Source organism: Cimex lectularius, unplaced genomic scaffold (assembly GCF_000648675.2).
Source record: "Cimex lectularius strain Harlan isolate CLEC.00 unplaced genomic scaffold, Clec_2.1 scaffold23, whole genome shotgun sequence".
NCBI classification, from domain to species: Eukaryota; Metazoa; Arthropoda; class Insecta; order Hemiptera; family Cimicidae; genus Cimex; species Cimex lectularius.
In genome coordinates, this window is record NW_019392690.1 from 861,786 (window position 1) to 882,290 (window position 20,505).

General features: G+C 35.5%; 1 protein-coding gene across 6 annotated transcripts in view; it reads right to left on the reverse strand.

Annotated features, from left to right (window-relative positions):
- LOC106670926 (puratrophin-1-like) overlaps window positions 1-20,505 on the reverse strand; it is a 463,198-nt gene that overhangs the window by 383,589 nt on the left and 59,104 nt on the right. For all 6 annotated transcript variants that reach the window (XM_014401935.2, XM_014401713.2, XM_024225911.1 and 3 more), the window contains exon 3: window positions 3,903-4,106. In XM_014401935.2, the coding sequence (XP_014257421.1) occupies window positions 3,903-3,965 (63 nt within the window). In that variant the 5' untranslated portion in view covers window positions 3,966-4,106. The remainder of the gene's footprint in view (window positions 1-3,902; window positions 4,107-20,505) is intronic.

Consider the following 20,505-nt stretch of genomic DNA (forward strand, 5'->3'; position numbering starts at 1 on the left):
ATTTATATATAATCTTATATATCTTGTTATAGTATTGATTACTTATCTTATTTTCATCTTTTTGTACATTAATGCTTACAGAATTTTCCAAATTTATATTCACATTCTCTAGCCACAGAAGTTTTTCATTGTTATTTCTTTTATTATTATTTTTATTATTCATTATTTTTACTTTTTCAAAATCCAGTGTGTGGTTAGTCTTATGAATATGTTTTGACAGACCTGTACAATCTTCTTTATTAATAATATTTCTCTTGTGTTGGTTCAATCGATTTTTTAAGAATTATACAATTTTTTGCAAAATATGTTATTCTTTTTCGCGTACCCCTCACTTTATACATTACATTGTTTTTCAGAAGGTTGTCTATATTATCTTTTATGGGTTGAAGAATAGAATTAATTTTGTTTTTAAAATACATGTAAAAATTAAATTGTTCCATTAAGTGTTCTTTTTACAAATTTTTATAATTCCTTCTGTCAGTCCTTCTATGCAAACAGTACCTACCTAAAACAGTACCTACCTGTTTTTCAGGGTAATTATTAGGCTTAATTAAATCAATTTTTTTGTGATGCATTATGTCACGTATTTTAAGTATTTTTTTAAATGTAGTATAAACTTATACAAATGATTACAAATGAACTTTATGCATTAGTTCATTTGTTGACGAAGCATAACGTCATAAGAAAGAACTATAATAACTAAGAACTATAATTCGAAATATCATGGTCTATTTTTGTAGTTGTAACCTTCAGTGTTTCATTTTCATTAGGCACGTAACTAACTTTTATTAATTGGTAACATGTTGTTTTTTAATATTTGATGTGTGTTTTTTTCTGTATTTTAGGTCAAATAAATACTTTTTTATGAAAGTGGTTGCCTACAGAAATATTTGTTAAAATATTGTCGTTTTTCAGCATAGTATCATATGACCCAATGAAAATCAAACAAACTCTGCTTACTTTGAACTTATATCACCGTGTTGATGCGGGACCTAAGATGGATTGTTTGCAGAATTTTTGCATGAAGAATAATGTAAGACCAAAAACTATTAAAGCTAGAATAGCAGACAAGTTTTATCTTATAATAAAGTTCTGAACCCTGTCATTTAATAATATACAGATTGTCCCGTGAACAGATTACTTTACGAGTTTATCCTACATGACAAATTGGATTAAAAATTCCCTATTGACCAAAATTGGTTTCTCTATTATAATCGAAATATTTCACTTTTCAGGTTACTTAATGCTTTCATAACTTCATTTTATAAAGTCTGCCTTACCTCAATAAAATATTTATACTACTGTAAAAATTGAGTTCATCGATGGAGAGCAAAAACGCTATGAAAGTAATACGCAGTAAACAAAAACTTTGGTACAAAATTTAACATAAGAAAAAAGTTTCTAAAAATTAAGTTAAATATTGAAAATGTTATAATTCTAGAATCTTGCTATGGTTTGGAAGATTCGGAAAAACTGATTCCTCGGAGATTTTGCCCAGCGTAGGTTTTAGGGTCCCAGGCGACGACCCCGCGATCATAAACATTTTATGCTCACTAGCATAGGGCGAACTGTTCGGAATCGTTTTCACATATTAATCAATATGAAGACAATACAGACTCCTTCTCTGATTCCCATACCTTTCAAAAAGAAGACAGAACTTGCTTTAAACCAGTATTCGCCTTAGGTCTGTTTTATTGTTCGTGTATATTCGAACATATTAATTTCTATTTATCTTTCATATGTGGTCAGATACAGGGAGCCTCGTGAACAGGCGTCGATACTTCAGGGGTACATGTCAAATTGGTCTAAAAGTTCCTATTTTCTAAAATCTGATTCTTCTCAATTGTATTCGAGATATTTCAGATTACTTCAACCTTTCGCAACTTTATTTCATTAAGTCTTTCGTTTCTCTATCGGTTGTCTTTTTGTTTAGATCTTAATTCTCCTTCACTGCTGTAAGATACAGGGTGCCACGTGAACAGGAGTCGATACTTCAGGGGTTCATGTCAAATTGGACTAAAAGTCACTATTTTTCAAAGTCTGACTCTCAACTTTATTCAGGTTACTTCACCCTTTCCCAACTGTTCCGTAAATGAAACGATATCTCTTAAAGTAATAACCCTGTTGTACATTTTACTATAAAAAATGTTATCGTGCCAACGTTTCGATCTTTTTTTGAGATCATCACAGGATTTACAAACATTATTTAAGTTTATTAAATACATGTAGGATGTGGAAAAAAATGAATTTATACAATGCAAAAAATATATTTATTTTTTATATTCAATCAAAGTAATATGCCCTGAAGATGATCTCAATAAAGATCGAAACGTTGGCACGATAAAGAAAATGTTTTTCCCAACTATTCCATAAATGAAACGGTATCTCTTAAAGTAATAATCCTGTTGTCTTAAAGAAATAACCATTTTACAACAAAAACTGTTCAAAATATCATGTTACAACGACATCAGGATTGAATTTTTCAGGAAGGTGAACTATTTTAGACATTTAATATAATTTTTTGAAAAACCTAAACAAGGAAACCATTTAAATTCCGATTGATTAAATGAAATTAAATTTCAATGAATTATTCTTTTTATGGAAAGTCTTGGTTGAAAAAGTTGGCGTCATGAGCGGGGTTCGAATTCCGACACAAAAATCGGTCTAAATAAAAAGGCTCCCATTAGTCTTGATTTCAGAAATTGCACTTTCCTCTTCCAGAAAAAATAATTTATTTTGTTTTACGATTATTCAGAAATCGTGAGATGCGGTCTGGTGTGATGTAGGTTTCAGAAAAACATTTTCTTTATCGTGCCAACGTTTCGATATTTATTGAGATCATCTTCAGGGCCTGGGATTTACAAACATTGTTCAAGTCTATTAAATATATGTAGGATGTGGAAAAAAGTGAATTTATACAATGCAAAAAATATATTTATTTTTTTATATTCAATCAAAGTAATATGCCCTGAAGATGATCTCAATAAAGATCGAAACGTTGGCACGATAAAGAAAATGTTTTTCCCGACTATTCCATAAATGAAACGGTATCTCTTAAAGTAATAATCCTGTTGTCTTAAAGTAATAACTATTTTATTACAAAAAATGTTCAAAATATCATGTTACAACGACATCAGGATTGAATTTTTCAGGAAGGTGAACTATTTTAGATGTTTAATATAATTTTTTGAAAAAACTAAACAAGAAAACCCTTTAAATTCCGATTAGTTAAATGAAATTAAATTTCAATGAATTATTCTTTTTATGGAAAGTCTTGGTTGAGATGAAAAAGTTAGCGGCACGAGCGGGGTTCGAATCCCGGCAACAAAAATTGGTCTAAATAACATTAGTGTTGATTTCATAAATTGCACTTTCATCTTCCAGAAAATATAATTTATTTTGTTTTACCTTGCGTAGAAAAATTATAGCTGTATCACTTCGTAGTAAATTGTCATTATTTATCGAGGATTTGCACTTGCCGAGTTCACGGTAGGTAGTTAAATGGTTCTTTTTCTTTTTTTTTTGTAATTTTTACTTTTCCTAAACGTGAATGACTAACAAATCAAAGCCATACTGAGTGTGATAGTAATTGGATATTTTACTGATTAATGTGTGGAATATAACTGGTGGAATTAATGGTAACCGTTTAAGGTGGTGTAGCCTGAAAGAGAAAGCTCCCTTCAAGAGAAAAAAGGAAGTCAAATAAAATGAAAACGAAAAAAGAGTACGTCAAAAGAACGATAGGTTAATAACTGGATAATTATGGCATTATTCACGTGGATCGAGGGCGAGTTGTTTTATTGTGGCGGCGGTCGTGCTTAAAGTCCCTCGTGTGAGTTATTAGATCACACGTTTCAGCCGATCCTTTAATTTTTTTATATTTTTTAAAAGGACTAGCTCACCTGTTTATGTGCTGTCACTGCGAGCGATCTGGCGACGTCTGCGGCTGGAACGCAGAATTCCATTTCGAATCTTTCCGTGTCTCCGAAGAACTTGGTGACGAGGAGATCGCGAGCTTCCCTCACGAGTGGTGCCCGGACGGATACGTAGTGAGGATAGACTTGGCCAAAGTACTTGTCGACGAGACAGCCGACGTCCCATTTACCCTGTAATAAATAAAATTTAAAAAAATTTTCAATAAAATAATGTATGAAATCAAATATCAACGATTATATTTCCACGCACTTCCGTGAGATAATAAGTAATAAATTATCGTGGTAGAACTAGGTTTAAAGTGTAATGATATACAGCGTAACAAATAAGATGAACACTGAATCGATTTCAGAAATAATTTCACGCCCGTCACTCGTTTTGGTGATCTCATATAGTTTATTAGATGACCGTTCACACCTCGCTAGACGACCTGAGTGTCAAATGTAAAAATATGCCCAATGCTTAACATCCCTCAGGATTGATTTCTCATCATAAGCTGATGGGACTTTCACCTCCCCATAAAAAAAAGACTAAGGGCCTATTTATATTCTAACCCAAATACACGTTCCCTCAAGGTGTAATTTGTCGACGGGAATGAAATCTTTCTGCTGAGGATCGAACATCCCATCGGGTGAACGATTCAAAACCAATCGTCTTGGACCTGGTCGTCTGTGTACAAAATATCATATTTGTGGTTAGTTTGAATAAATAACAAAAACGTAACATTTTCATAGCTTTAATATTTCGGTTCAATATACAGCATACTTTGAGCCCATTGAACGTGATTTGTGTGATAAAAATCAAATTATAAATAAAAATAATGTTGGAAAGCTAAATTAGTAGGATTATATTGCAATGTACAAACGCTATTATTGAGAAATTTAAAACTCAAAAGTAGATTGTAATTTGACAAAAGTAAGGCAAAAAACGCCAAGAATTAATTTTTCCACGATTTTTCGGACAATTATTTTCAATAAAAGAACTGTATTTCTGCAAGACCTTATAATATTTTTAAATAGTCTGCCCTGCTAGCCCCAATTTGGACATACGTAGATGTAACTACTATACGTACTGTATATACGTACGGAACTGCTAAGCATTCCAATCTTAACAGACTACAAACCCTATAGGAGTTTTCAGTACCTTTGTGCTAACCCTGTTAGCCCTATTAGGTCGTGTTAGATCGAAAAAATGATGACGTGGATTTATAAAAAAAAATCCACTAACGGCTCCCAACCCTGGATGGACGTCATTTCATGCCCTTTTGTGTGTTCGTGCATACAATCTTGTGTGCATTCACACGATATTTTTGCTTGTTGCATATTTAACCCAAGCGCAGTTGTAAACAAAAAAACGAATTTAAAAAATTGTCTCCTGTTGTTCTATTCCTCTAAACTACCCAAAGTATAGAACAAAAGTGGGCTATTTTATTGTAACAACACAAAATATCGAAAACTGAGGCAAAACCAATAATATTTGGGGTCCAAGACAATATTTTTCGATTGACTGTGTCCTGGATCGTTTAAATTCTCTGAATCGGCCAAATATAATTGCACCCTCACCTAATTGATCAAAACTCGATAATCCAACTTTTGTAGTAACTTTTTCCTTTTCACTCTCCTGTTCTATGAGCAGATATTCTCTCGTCTTTATCAATTCTATTCAGTCTGTCAGGCCTAAGACTCGCTGAAAAACGCACTTCCTATTTTACCGAAATTTGACTTATCGAGTTTTGCCCCGAAGTAGCAGATACATAAACATAGCGTGAAATTAATAATGTTATAATTGTATTAGTTATAATAACTAATAATTAATCAATTTTGAACTACAACACTTCATTCTAGACAAATCCAGGTGGACCTTTCGTTCCTGGACGTACGTTAATAAAAATAAGGTATACATACAATTTTTAAATTAATCGTAATTTTAACCTTAAGAATATTATATCATTTATATGACATCCTTTTTAGTCTTTAACCAAACATAATAGGGGTATTCACGATCATTGTGTTAACCCTGCTAGTTCTGTTAGGTCGTGTTAGATCGAGAAAATGATAACGTGGACTTAAAAAATCGGCTGGTAAACATTGCTCTATCAAATTTTTCAAGTGCATAGATAGCATTTTGATTGAAAGAGTTGATTAATTTCGTTTTTTTACTAACTTTTTGCATATTACAATTTAACATAAAACCCACAAAACTTAGCTTAGCTAATCCTCTGAATTTAGGGTGGGTGCAGAGTTTTTTTCTTTGATGTTTCATCCCGTGTATTGGGGGTTATTGATTATTTTTTCATTGATTATTTTTGACGCCAATCCAAAATTTCAATCATAAAATCTTCTATCTCCAACCACACCTTTATTCAAAAATAAATTGTTCATATCCTGTATATATTATCCTTTCTTGCCTAAAGTTGCTTCAGAACATTGCCAACTTCTGCAATTTTGTTTAAGGTTAGCAGGAAATAATGTGAGTTTAGGCCTGGCGCAAGACAAAATTACGGTATCGTCCGAGTAATTGGAGTTGATGGTATTACGAGGTATAGGCAATATAAATGATAAAAAGGATAGGACCCATAATGCTCCCTTGTGCACGCCGGCTTGTAACTTACGAGAACTCGTCACGGCACCTCATTCTGAAGGAGCGGTCGGTTAGATAGGATTTCAGGATAAGGTTATAAGTAGTAATTTTTTTTCATTTGCAGGTTAGTCGTTACTGATTCTGCCAATCAGGTGGTCTATTAGACCTTTTCGGCATCTTTATCATTTAGCTGGGAAACGACACTAACTTTACTATTTTAAATGAGAATCCCCTATTTTTATTGTATAACTCGATTCTAGAGCTTATTTTAGGCCGCTTTTACTGAGAGGAAAATTTTGATAGGATCGACCATTTCTGAGTTAGGCCCGACGGAAGACGCTTAAGATGGATATGTTGTTACAAAAAGCATACCCCATTTTCCGTCGGGCATAACTCAGAAATAGTCGATCCTATCAAAAAATTTCTTGTAGTAAAAGAGGCATAAAATAAGCTCTAGAATCGAACATTATAATAAAAATATGGTATTACCATTTAAAATAACAAAGTTACTGTCTTTCCCATCTAGATGAGAAAGTTATGTTAAATCTGTTACCACCACGCGATTCCTAGCCAAAATTAACTTGGGGAGTATAAAGTCCATTTTTTGCTAAAGTTAATAGTTTCCGAATTAAATGGGTGGAGTATAGGAGTCAATACATCCTGTATATTTACAATTTATAAATTTTTTAAAACAAATCCTCTTTTTGTTAAAACACATCGGGTGCTGATGAATATTCATTGATTGTATTGAATAAGTGGAACTTAACATAAAGCCGTTTCTCAAATATGTTTACTCTCTGTACTTCGTAATAAATTCTTTCTGTTGATTGTAGACCGTGTATGTATTTTTTTTCTGGGCAGTATATCATCTCTTAGCTACTTTTAGAAAACAGGTCGATCCGGACTTGGATCTCTCTCAGGTATGAACCGTGATTTGTTGAAAAGGCTGAACAATCCCAATCGGTCCATTTTCAATTGCGGTTCGATGTCGCGGAAAACAAATATGTACGAAATCCGCCCGCATCCCAGCTCATCAGTTACATTCAGAATCCTAAGACGTTTGTGCTGAATAAACCGATAATTCGGGTAAGAAACGAAGTATTGTCCTCTTTTTTTTATAATGACAACTATCGTAAACGAGTTTTAGAAGGAGTTAAATAATTTTTCTAATTAATATTAATAATCCCTTGATAATATTTTGGACTTGTTAATTACTTTCGGAACTTCATGGGCAGAGAAAACTTTCTGACAAATGGCAGGCTGAAAGTTTCACTTAATATGTTAATTTAGACATAAATCTAGGTTCAAAAGATTTGCTTGTTGATGTCGATACTAATTAAAACAGTTTGTATTGAATCGTATAAAACATAAACTGGTTATGTGCTTAAAATATAGTTTATCAGAAAATATAAGTGGGGATGTACTAAACTGTATTAAAAGGGAATTACTGTAGACTAGATTTAGTTTTTTCGAAATGAAACTTGTTCTCGCTCTTTAAAAAGTGCCTGTGTATGTGAATCCATTTAGCGTTTCCATAAAAGATCTTTTCGAAAGTAAAGCTAAATCATTTTTATTCCATTTCGAATTACTCTCTGTGAATTTTCTTTTCTATGAGATACAGTCGTAGATACGAACTAGGTGGGAGCTGAGGCGTGTTGTTGAGTCTTATAAAATAATCCGGCGAGACTGCCACAACTGCAACTACTGTATTATTTACTAGCGTGGAATAAATAAATATCAATCTGTAAATTATTTCACTTGCAGTAAATTTTGAACGAACTGTGGCTAGTGATTAAAAGGCTGGAGATTCTCACAAACATACAGCAAGACGTCACCTCGTCCAGCTCAAATCCTTCTCTAACCCAGACACTGTCATAGTCACTCAAATGACTGACTGAAGGTTTGAAAAAAGAAGAAAAAAGAAAAGAAAGATTCTTAAGAATAAGAATAATATCAAATGAAATCAACGAAGGAAAAAGATTGACTGACATTGATCTTTATGAGTACCAGAATGGAAGGACATAATGCTGTCTGTTCAGATGGGTTTAATCAGACAAAAGTAAACAACGCATTAATGATTATTTACTGTCTATTTCGACTACGATAGCTTCTAATTACCTAAAACTAATGTAGAAAAATAATGGATTTAATTTTATACAAATAACACAGACAATCCACCCACATTACCTTCACTCTCCATAAAAAGATCTCCCCTCGTTTTCTTAAATAATATTCCCCTCCCAACTGCGGACAAGGTGCGGTACCTCAGAATGTGCATCGACAAACGCCTAACGTGAGGACACACGATTGAAACGTCAGGAGGTTATGATATAGAGCTCTTGCACGACTTGTTGATAAACGCTCTAATTTACCTCTCAAAAATAAAAGGCTGCTTTACAACACCATATTTACGAGCCGATATGGACTTACGGACTGGAACTTGGAAGTTTGGGGTTCAGCCAAACATTCCAACAAGGTTTTCAAACTGCCCAGTCCTTAATACTATGAAAAATACTAGAGGCTCCATTTATGTATCGAACCTAACTACACATACAGATTTACATATCCCTTTCGTTCAAAATGAAATACGTTCCGGTTACCGTAAATTTCATACAAACCTCCAACTACCGTAAATCAGCACATCAGAACCTCCCAGAATCCCCTCAAACCCTCCCCGCCGACTGAAGAGACAATAGCCGGTAGATCTCCTTGGAAGTGATGGTGATGATAGTAAAAGTGACAATGACAATCAATTAAACAGACAAGTAACATTGTAGTAATACCAATGGTGTTTTCACAACTCTTGGTTTTAATTTTGTATATAGTAACTTGCTCACTGTATTTGTTACCTACTTGAAGGTAGTTGCCATGTACTTCAAATTATTTAAAAAAATTATAAAAATAAATTGAGTGATGCGTTAAATTTGTCCATCAGTGTATATTCGTGAAGATCTGCCTTACTTCTATCGTTTCAACCGGGAACAGTACATTATATATTAAAGGGAAATCTGATAACATTAAGGCTTCCCTTATAAGACATATTTCAATCATCGGGGAAAGAATTTTAACGCGAACAACATCCTGGATCTCAGCCAGTTCTCTCAAGTCTCGATCCAATGACAACAGATGAAGAAGGAAGAAGAGGACCAGGAGCCCTGGAACGTCTCTACCTTTGAGTCGCAATTTTACGAAAAAATATGGTCTAGGATCCCCTCAGAAGGCATTTTTGGTCGATGATGGTACGGGCTTATTCATCTCTAAATAAGAATCATCTCAATAAGGTGTCGTAGGTACACGTCGTAGAAAGTGAGCAAAGCATGTTTGTGCATATGTATTTTGAAAATTTATTAATTTCACACTTTGATATGCGAGTACTTGACACTTTAAAAAAAATGGATGTCTTATGCATGGGAGAAACTTGGTTGTTAAAAATGATGAATTGCCTGACTTTTTAGGTCAATATTTTTGTATGTATAGAGAAGCACGTATAATAAAATCCTTTAAAAAAACCATTTTTCGTTTTTTTTACACCACCTGTACAAATAAATATATTATGTAGTGAGATACAATATATATCATTTGCATATATCCAGAGGGGCGCTAGCAACCCATCTACCGGGATAGTTATCTACTATTCATAAGGAGTTCTCGGGGCCACCTCTGCTTCAATCTCTTTCTGGGTTGTAGGGATGTGTCATGTTGGACATGGATGGTGCTATGAGTTAGGCAGTTTTACATGGATTGTGAAACATTTAGTAGGGATTAATTTATTTACAAATTTTGAGGTCGTTGTGGAGGGATAGTTCGGAAGGCATAATAGGAGCGTTGACTATGATTCTGAGTACTTTGAATGGAAGGACTGAATTCTTTATACATGGTATTATGCATACATATTGGTAGGTTTAGCAGTGCCCCATAGTTCTAATTCATATGTACAAAGCTGTTTTAGTAATGTTTTGGACAGTGTCGGCTTATTTTTTGTCGACATGTTAGATTTCCGTCCAAATAGTTGGTAGAGAAGTCCGAAGCGTCTGTTTAGTATCCTTCTTATTTACATGTATCGGTTCCAGGTTAAGCGTGTGTGTCAAGGTAGAACCCAAGGTAGCCTACCACAGTCACATAGGAATGTTGTTGAGTGTGTGAAGGGTTTTGCTCTGAGTGTAACATGGGTGGGTTCATTAATTTTTATCCTCCAAAGTTTGCTTTATTCTGCTTTCGATGGAGTATGCCTACTGCTCCTCCGAAGGACCAGAGGAAATCACGTTTGTGTCGTCTGCTAAGGATGCAGGAGTTTAGAAGGTGTTGTTGGGATGTACATGTAGAGAAGGTACAGGAGTAGTCAAGCACACTGCCTTGTGGAACTCCGCCCCCCCCCACACACACAGTCGGAGTAGTCCGAACCTTGAGAACTCAGAAGTTGTTTTGAAGGAAGCGTTTCAAACGTTTGTAACACGTCTACGAATGTCCGCATACAATATTCTTTACGCTCTAAGGATGAGATACGTGGTTGGTTGGTGCGAAGCACCTGCTGGGTTGTAGAATGTGGAAAGAGAGAAAATCAAATTGGTGGTCTTGGAATTGGAAGAAGGTTGAAAGAATGAAGAGTAGGGATCTTTTTAGGAAGAAGTTCTTCTCAAATATTTTTGAGAAGAAAGGGAGCAGGCTCGTTTAAAAAATATGTGAAAATAATGTAGTAATTATTGCAAACACATATTTGTGGGTGTCGATTGAAATAAAGATTGTTGATTTACTTTAGGTTATATTTTCGTGTTACTGCAACCAGTCATCTAATATTTATGATTGTATTGCTAGACTGTCTGAGCGTCTAAATTACTACTAATAATTAGTTAGTTTGTTATATAATTAATTAAGATAATATAAATAAAAAATTAACAATTTGTTAAAAAATGTATGTATATTCCCTATTAATATTATTGTGCAGTACGCATGATAGTGAATTTTAAATTTTTTTGCATTGATGAAGTACTGTAATATATCTATGTAAAAATAGAAGAGAAAGCAAAATGTTTATCCCTCTGCATATATGTTATGCTTAAATACAATAAAATATTCTATTGTAATCAAGTCTATTCTACTAAACCGTACGCTAGGCAGACAATGTGGATGATATAAAGAAATCAAGAAGGAAAAAGCTAGCCTGATCGTAATAGAAATTTGAGCTCCGTAAAAGGAAAAAGTCTATCGCTGGATACAAAATAGCTTCTTTCCAATTAATTCTTGATAAACAGTTTCTAAAAGTGACATAGTGCTCTCGTGATTGTAGTAAAGTGCCGATTGAGTATTATCACTCGGTTGTGCCAGAGAAAGCGATCCACCTTTCCAGTTTTAATTTACATCAGGCCGACGCCCATTTCATAACATCCTCGTCCGCGACTGACTGTTACATATCGCGAAATCTCACGCACATAGTTACCACGGGTATTGTTTCGACCCATTAGGGAAAAATAGGACCTTGACGGTGCAGGAGGCGTTTTGCTTTATTTTTCCAGCTTGACCTTCATCCTTGACCTCGGCAGGGGGATAAAATCGGACGCAGGCTAAAAACGGTCATCAAACGTTCCAGACACGCGATCCCTCTGATGAATGAATTAGTGTGCAAATCGTCGCATAAATCCCCCTTTCAAGATCTTAACAGCCTTTTCAAATGTATTATAATTAGGCAGAAATGATTTAAACTTATTGCTGGCATTCCCATAAAACGCGAGACTAAGAAAACTTTCATTTCCGAATGAGCAATGCAGCAGGTAGAACTTTACTCATTTTTTGTACATCCGCACAGAAGAACGTTGTTAAAGAAGAACAATAAATTTAATTATTTTTATTTTAAAGCTTAAGATTTAAGAAACATTAAGAATACCCCCCCCCCAACCTATTACCATATCCTAAGGTCCAATCTTAACTATCGTTACTTCCAACTAACCCACATAACTTCATTAGATCCTACCTATCCTATTCTAAAAGGTGCCCACAGGGCAGCGCCCTCGCTCCTCTGCTTTACTAAATTTATACCTCCGACCTACCTATTCAACCTAACTCTACTACCTTTGCCGATGGTACCGCAATCCTTTCTCCCTATAAACATCCCGTCACAGCTAACTTTAATCTTCAAAATCAATTTCATATCCATGAAACCTGGCTTCGACGGTGGAGAATCAACAAACATAATATTCATCAAGAAATCGCTCCCACCAGTATATACGATAGTCGTCACCTCCTTGGGAATTACTTCTATTCTAGTTAGAAAATTGATATCGTACTCGTGTCTATTTCAGCTCTTAAAATCTACTTGTATTGTGGACTTTATGTAAGATCTGCTCAAACACGAGCACAGTGCAAGTCGTAACATTTACGTATGCTATCCAGCTGTTTTGAGTAGTTTCACCAAAGGACTTGATAACCAGTGAGTGAACATTTCTCAATTGATAGGAAAGTGGATCGACGAAAAGCTGCTGCTCGGGTTTATCCGGGGATAAAAATATAGCCTCTCACGGCGTAACTTTTTATCAACAGAGTAGCCCACCGCGGACTGTTTTTGTTTATTTATCAACTTTTATTTTTTCGTCTTCTCACATTTTTACCTGTCATTATTATTATCTTATTAATATTTTTTACACTTATGCAATGTACTCAATGCTACTAAACAGTGTTGTCTATTACATGAAGAGTGATCGAACTTGCCTAACAAGCTCCACCGATAACGAGATAACTTCAATAACTTCGGCCAAAACGAAAAGCAATACTACTTCCAACTCACATAAAAAATTTAAAAAATGCACGAGACCCTACTAGCCTCATGAGAAATTCTACAAAACACGAGACCAATAAATAAACGTCCCCAAAAACTTCAAGCTTCTAGCCACAAGTCATGGCCGATAGCCAAAGACTCGGTCCAAGCACTTCCTGGGATGCAGCGGTCACTGTTACAGCTCCTCCAGGGGTGCTTATAAACAACCGTTCGCTCCATTAAGCATACTAGACGGAATGGACACAACTGCTCCCACAAAAGTCCGAACCCAAAATCCCCATGTACGTAAAGAACATAAAAAAATTATGCACTAATGTGTAATGAATTAGCACAACTTGCAGTAAAGGAAAAATTCACCACAAAAGCAAGCATTACCGAAGGGATTGGAACCTTTGTGAACTATACTTCAGACCCTACCTGGACAAAGGATTGACGTGGTACCCCCACACACCAATTAAGAGCATAGACTGTAACATATGGTTTACCATGCTAAAACGGCTAATGGACAGACGATCGAAAGTCTCGCTGATAAACAAAAGAAAACTACATTACCCTGCTGGCTCCGATTTTGACAGACTTGAACTCTTGGATTACTAAGCGTTCCAACCTTAAACAAATTCAATCCCTTCAATCTAAAATCCTCAGAACAACACTCAATGTCGCTTTTTTTGTTTCCAATCATACCATTCATGCCGACCTAAATGTCCCCCTTTATATGACCCAATCCCAGTACAAAAGGTTCCATTTCAAACTACCCCATCATTTGAACCCTTTCGTAAGACACCTGCCATCCACTATGTCACCATGCCAACCTTACTACTTGACATCGGTCTTATAGGATGGAGTCCATCTCACTAACCATATGCAGTTGAAAAAAAAAGAAAAACAAAAACAAAAAGGCACTATCCATAGGATTTTCATATTTAGTTATGTTTATGGTGTGTATGAATGCGAGGAGGGTGTCAAAGTTTAAATTTTATATTAATAAGTTTAGATAAATATCCTTAATTAGTAATTATCAATAAGTAAAATATTTACAATCATAACTAGTCATTAACTCTTTCTTTTGCACACTTTCTTCTTCCCTCAGGACAACACCAAATTTCACAAATTTCCAAGCTTAACTACACACACACAAAGCTTAACTAATCCCATGACTTTATGGAGTTATTTGGCACCACTCTAAAATCTCCACCATGGAATCTTCTATCTCTACCACTGCATCTTTGTTACATAGATTGTTATATTTGCCAAGCATTTTTTTTTTATTCAGTTTATAATTTAACCCTTTCTTGCCCAAAGTTGCTGCAGAGCCTTTATCAAACTTGTTTAAGGCTAGCAGGAAATACGTGAGGTTAGGGCTGGCGCAGTGTTGTTTATGCTCTCTTTCTGCCCGTGTATTGGCAACCCTGATTTATTTGGCGCCAATCACAGGATTTCCCGCTAGCCTTTAAACAAACTTACTAAAGTTCGTTATACTCTAAGACAAATTAGACCATAAAGGGTTAACATTAAATCATTATTTTCCAAAATTCATCTTTCATACTATTTTTTCAACAGGATCGAGATTAGAGCCGTACAGATCATTTTATCGCCACTCCATGTATAATTGGACAGTTGAATATTTATACAAATTTATGCACAACCACACAAGCGGCAAGGGGCAAACTACAAAACAATTATGGAAGCATACATCTACATTAATTTACAGCACGGTGGCCGAAAACGTAGAAATATTACCGACTGACTACGTCGTTAATAATAATCGCTTAGGGATCGGGTCAAAGATGGACCCCTGAAATACCTCTGAGTTTACTTTCCCGCTACCGCTTGTAATTTATCATTTCATTATTCTCTAATTACATCGGATCATTCATAAGGACGTGCCTATTAGGGGTATAAATAATTTCAGTGGACTAGCAAGAATAATCAATGGGATTTTATTAACGGGTCAGTAATATCGCTCTTACCTCTCCTCTTTTACAGTGATTTGACCACTTTTTTTTTAGTTTATTCAGTTCCATGCGAAACAGTGAGCAATGAACGTTCATTTGTTTAACTCAATTTTAAAGCTGGCAGAGTAAGAAAATTTTGTTTCCTCTGGTGGTTTATCCATTTTTCCATTGTGTAACTGTTCACGTGGAAAACTGTAGTCGTTAGGTTCACTGTTCCGTTTGTTCCTGTTGGCCATGTCTTAACCTTCCACATTAAGAATTTAAAAAATGTTTTCTAACCGTTTCCAATTGAAAATGAGAAAGCAACAGGTAGAAAATTGAAACACTTGGAGTGAGCTGTATACCTACTTAATACCAACTTTCGTTTTAATTTCAAAATGTTCTCATATTTAAAAAAATCGTTCACGTTGAAATAAACGATATCACCGAAATGAAAGGGAAAGTGTTTTTGTTATTGAATGAAATAAACGGCCTTTTTGTTCAGTTTACGATTTGAAACGAGGTCGTTATCGCACAATGTGCACTGTACCTTAACAGATCTCTTTTACTATATAGGTTACGATAAAACAGATGTTATTAACAACTAATTGCTAATAATAAATATATCTTGTTAATAAAAAAAATTGGGTTCCTGTGTCTTGAAAATCATAAAGCAGTTTTCCAATTTAAAACCATCGTCGCAACATTGTAGTCATTTTTAATTTTTTAACAAGAGAAAATTATAATTTATTACACAATTTCTTATAAATTATTGAAAACGCTTTTTTTTTAATTTTGGTGTGCGAGATGATAAACATTGTTTGATAGTTACCTGTCAAACTGATCTGCCTACCCCCGCTGATTTTGGGTGATATTTGTGGAATAAAGTACTAGTTATGACGCCTTGGATACAGGGGGTTGTGTATTGCCAATATAAGTACTGTTTGTCTGTGTGTTTGATGTAATAAATCGGGGTCATTTTTGATCTTCGGTGCTTTTCATTTATAATTTATGTACTGATTTTAATGGTGTTATTTAATGGCTCTTTTGTACAAACTAAAATATGAGCAATCGAACTCATTACGGAAGACACCTCGGTCTCTCCAGGTGAAATACATGCCATCAAATGTTTGTGCCTTAGACAATCCTGTGCCTTAGAAGTTGTTGAAACAAGAATGATATTTTTTGTTATAAAACAAAATCCTCAAAATCTGTGGAAACACCTAATGATATCTTTTGGTACTTTTGGTACCAGGGTACGAATGAATTCTGGATTACGAAAAATCGGACACACTGGCCAGAGGAGAATCTTCAAGGCCTTGAACCTATTCTTGGGATAACAAAAGCATGTAATATATACGAGTAATGCATGTTGGCTGTATACGTATGGTTCGAAAATTGAGGATAGGATGTGACCCACAAATAAAATCCGGTCAAGCTTTTAGGCTTCCGGATGAAGCATAATCCTCCATAATGAACTAGTCGCCATGAGAGAAGCGACGAGGTAGCTATTAGACTCTCCAAAGCCAAAACCGGTATGTCCTTTTCTATCAGATAGTAGAAGTGCATTGGATGCTTTAGTGACACACACGAACAGCAAAGTCAACAACTACTTAATCTGGGAAAATAAAGCATTGTTAAAAAATGCTCAAGAGAAGTGTATGAGAGTGGAATTCATGTGGATTCCGGTAATGAGAAGGTGGACCTGCTTGGGAAGGAGGCCGCAACAAGTGGAAGAAGTGTTTGCATTAGGCTCCCATATTCCGATTTGAACAATGAAAACAGGAATGTGGAGGGATGGCAACGTTGGTATGAGCAAAATAGGAAAGGGTTTGGTTTATAAAGGCATGTTCCCCAATTGCAAGCTTGGTTTTCAGAAATTAGTGTTAATAAAAAAACGTGCAGGATGGTCAGTACCACGGAATGTGTAAAGCATATCTAAAGAAAATCAATTTGGAGGAGGATGGGGTGAATATGGCGAGGAGGAAACTTTGGAGCATAATGATATGCCCACAGTATATTCAGCAGCGGGAAGAAATGTTTAAAATCAAAGATTAACAACAAACCGGTAGAATACAACAATATATTGAAGTACAGATGTACGGCACAATCGTAAGCTTTTTAGAAAAAATAAATAAAAGGATATAAAAATTATATATAGGAAAAAAATTGAATTATATGGCAGGGGTATAAAACTGATGCAAAAAAAACCTCACGACTGCTTACTGCTATAGTTAGAGAAGGCTACCTCAGAGGTGTGACTGGACTATTTACCGGTCACTGTCATCTGAGAAAACATCTACACAATATAGAAATATTCAACGATGATCTCGTTTGTAGATTTGCAATGAGGAGGAAGAAAGAGCCACCCATAACTTCGAACGCGAAGCAACTACTCAATTGGGATATAATCTGGAATGCAAATAAAATTCATGGAATGGAATTGAAGCAATGACAGTCAATACCTAGTATATTTGAGAAGAATTTCGGAAGAAGAGACCTCTTCTAATGCGAAACAACCGCTCAATGGAGTTGGTTAAGAAAACCGATTTAAGGGCAACAGGGACGCAACGGTTTAGGCGTTGACACAACGCTCATCACTGTAAGGTAAAAGTCTCGAGTTCGAATCCAGCGGTCCTGCATTCGGGCCGACATACTTACAAACGGGTTGTTTTTTCAGAAATACCGACACCCCGAGAGTTCATATAACCTCGTAGTTGAAATACTAAATTAAAAAATTGATATGTAAAGTCGTTTCTATTCGAGTGGTTTGTTTTTCATTTTTTCACATTTCATTTTATTCTCTTTAGCTTTTTTGATTATGCCTAGGAGGGATAAATAAAATTTTGGAATCGCGTGACGGGCTATTTTCGTCGATCGGTCCGTTTTATATATGGGGGAGGGTGAAATGTGTAAATAATTCAAAGGTTTCTCTATTTCTCTGGGATAGGGCAAAGGTCGTATTTCCTTCTAAGGTGATGAAGTTCCGGGCCGGGTCACGGGCTCGTGTCCGTGGGCAGTGATATGTCACATTTCAAATCTCGATGTGAAAACTGTTCCGAAAAAGGGGTCCGAGTCAAATTTCACGTCCGGTGATGAACCATCGGCGTGGCCATTTCGTCGGATCCTTAATGTAAGACCGAGTGTATTTTATAGCATTCCTTGGTATGTCCTCCTAATGGCGGGAACATTGCTTTATGAGAATTCCAGAATCGATCGCCGTACAAAAGGGCGCCGACAAAACTGGAGAAAAATTTCCTCTTAGGCTTCGATCATATCTGATTGTATATTACTATCTAAATTCACACGCCTCCCTTATTTCATTCACTTGCCTTCCAGTGGCTGGAAACATTCCTGTTCAACTTGATACCGTAAATGTGAAACTTTATGCTTCACATCTGCAAAATGCTGGCTGTTGCCCCTTATCTTTGTACATGTTACAGATTATTACAAGACTATCAAACACATTTCAAAATGATACGAGGGAAAGTTGGAACGTTCTATTATTCTACACAAAATTTAACTTTTTCCTATTCCGTTCCCTACTTTTCGTAAATCGTCAATTGAGTATGTTGTATTTTAATTTTTTTTTTATTTACAAGAGATCTTTTTTCTATTATTATTATTTTATTTGTACCCTATACATATTCGTACATATTACAAAAGAGAATAAATTTTTTTAGAATAGAAAGTACTACTTTACTGTGAGTAGGAACTATCCTTTTAAAAAGTATTAAATTTTTTTTTACCTAGTCAGAACACTAACATTAATGCTAGCGCTCCACCCGGAGGACATGTGCCATGAAAAACCACCAATGCTGACACTAAGTGTGAGAGATTAAGAGGAAAAAAGATGTCGAGGACAGCGTCGATAGTCTCCTTGAAGGGTTCTCGGGATGGGAATGTGTAGAAATGGCTTGAGCTGTAGGGTTAGGATGAATCGAGAAGTTGGTGTGAAACTTTTGGAATCGGGAATGGATCAGTTCTTTGACAAATGGAATGTTGTGATCGTTGTGGATGGCGAGGAGGCGATCAATTAGTAAGGAGCTATGACGAATTGTCTGAGGACTTTTGATTGGAAGAATTGTGTGCGCTGAATGTTGGATGGCTTGGCAAAATCCCACAGTTCCACTCCTTAGGTCCAAAGTGGTCGTAGTAAAAGGTATAAGGTTACTTTAGTGTTGACGCTCAAGTCGGTCAAGATTTCGGTAGTGTCCAGCTCTTCTGTTGAGTTGTTGTGTCTTAAGTCGAGGATCCATTTCGGTCTGCTGTACAGTTATAGTCCTAAACAGTCGACTTGAATGGAAGTTCTTATTTTTTTGTTGGAGGGTAGGACTGGTCATTGAGTACATTTTTCATTAGTCTTGACCTACAATTTTGGCACCAGTTTTTGATAACTCAAGGTGTTTTAGTCGTTGGAGGTATCTTTGAAAGAATTCGAGTTAGAAAACTTAATTGGTTACCTCCCGCATAGGTGGTGATAATGGTAAAGAGTGCGCAGTATAAATGACATAAAGGATGGGACCAAGAATGCTCCCTTGTGGAACGAGGCTTGTGTCGGACTGACTGTCGCCGCACCTCAATCAGAAGCAATGGTCGGTTAGGTAGGATAACAGGATAAGATAAGTTTTGCCAGGTTTACAAAAGGAAACGTCCATCTAAGAACGCACCCAAACACTCGTTATTCTGTAGAGCGGAGAAGAGTTTCTATAACTCTCAAACCTTGTTGGCTAATGGAATGATGAGAACGGAAGCCGAATTGATGAAAAGGAATTTTTTATGAGCATCTAGTATTGGTTTTAAGCGGTTTAAAAGAAAGAACTTTAGGTACTGTGGAAGCTCGTAAAAGTTTATCGTCTAAATGATTTTGTATGTCGTTTAAGGTTACGATTAAAATAACGAATCTCCTAGAGTTTTCAATGCTCTATCCATTGATTTAATCAAATGTACAGTAGGGTCAACATTTTATGAGATATTTTGGGCTTTATGATGTTGGGAAAGTTTGATGTCACTCGATAAGTGAAATACCTCGAATACAATTGAGAATCATACTCTGGACAATAGGGGCTTCTTAGTCCATTCTGGCATGTCGGATAACATCGTGAAGTATTGATGTCAGTTCATGGGACACCGTGTCTAATGTACAATTTTATTTTTTTATTTTAGAAAGAATGTTGATGTTTTACGACCTGACTTAAACAAACGAATTAAACCCGCATAGAAAAGTACATACTTTATTTTTCATGCCCTTGTAAAAATATGTTTAATAAACGAAGCACAACTGGCATGTTA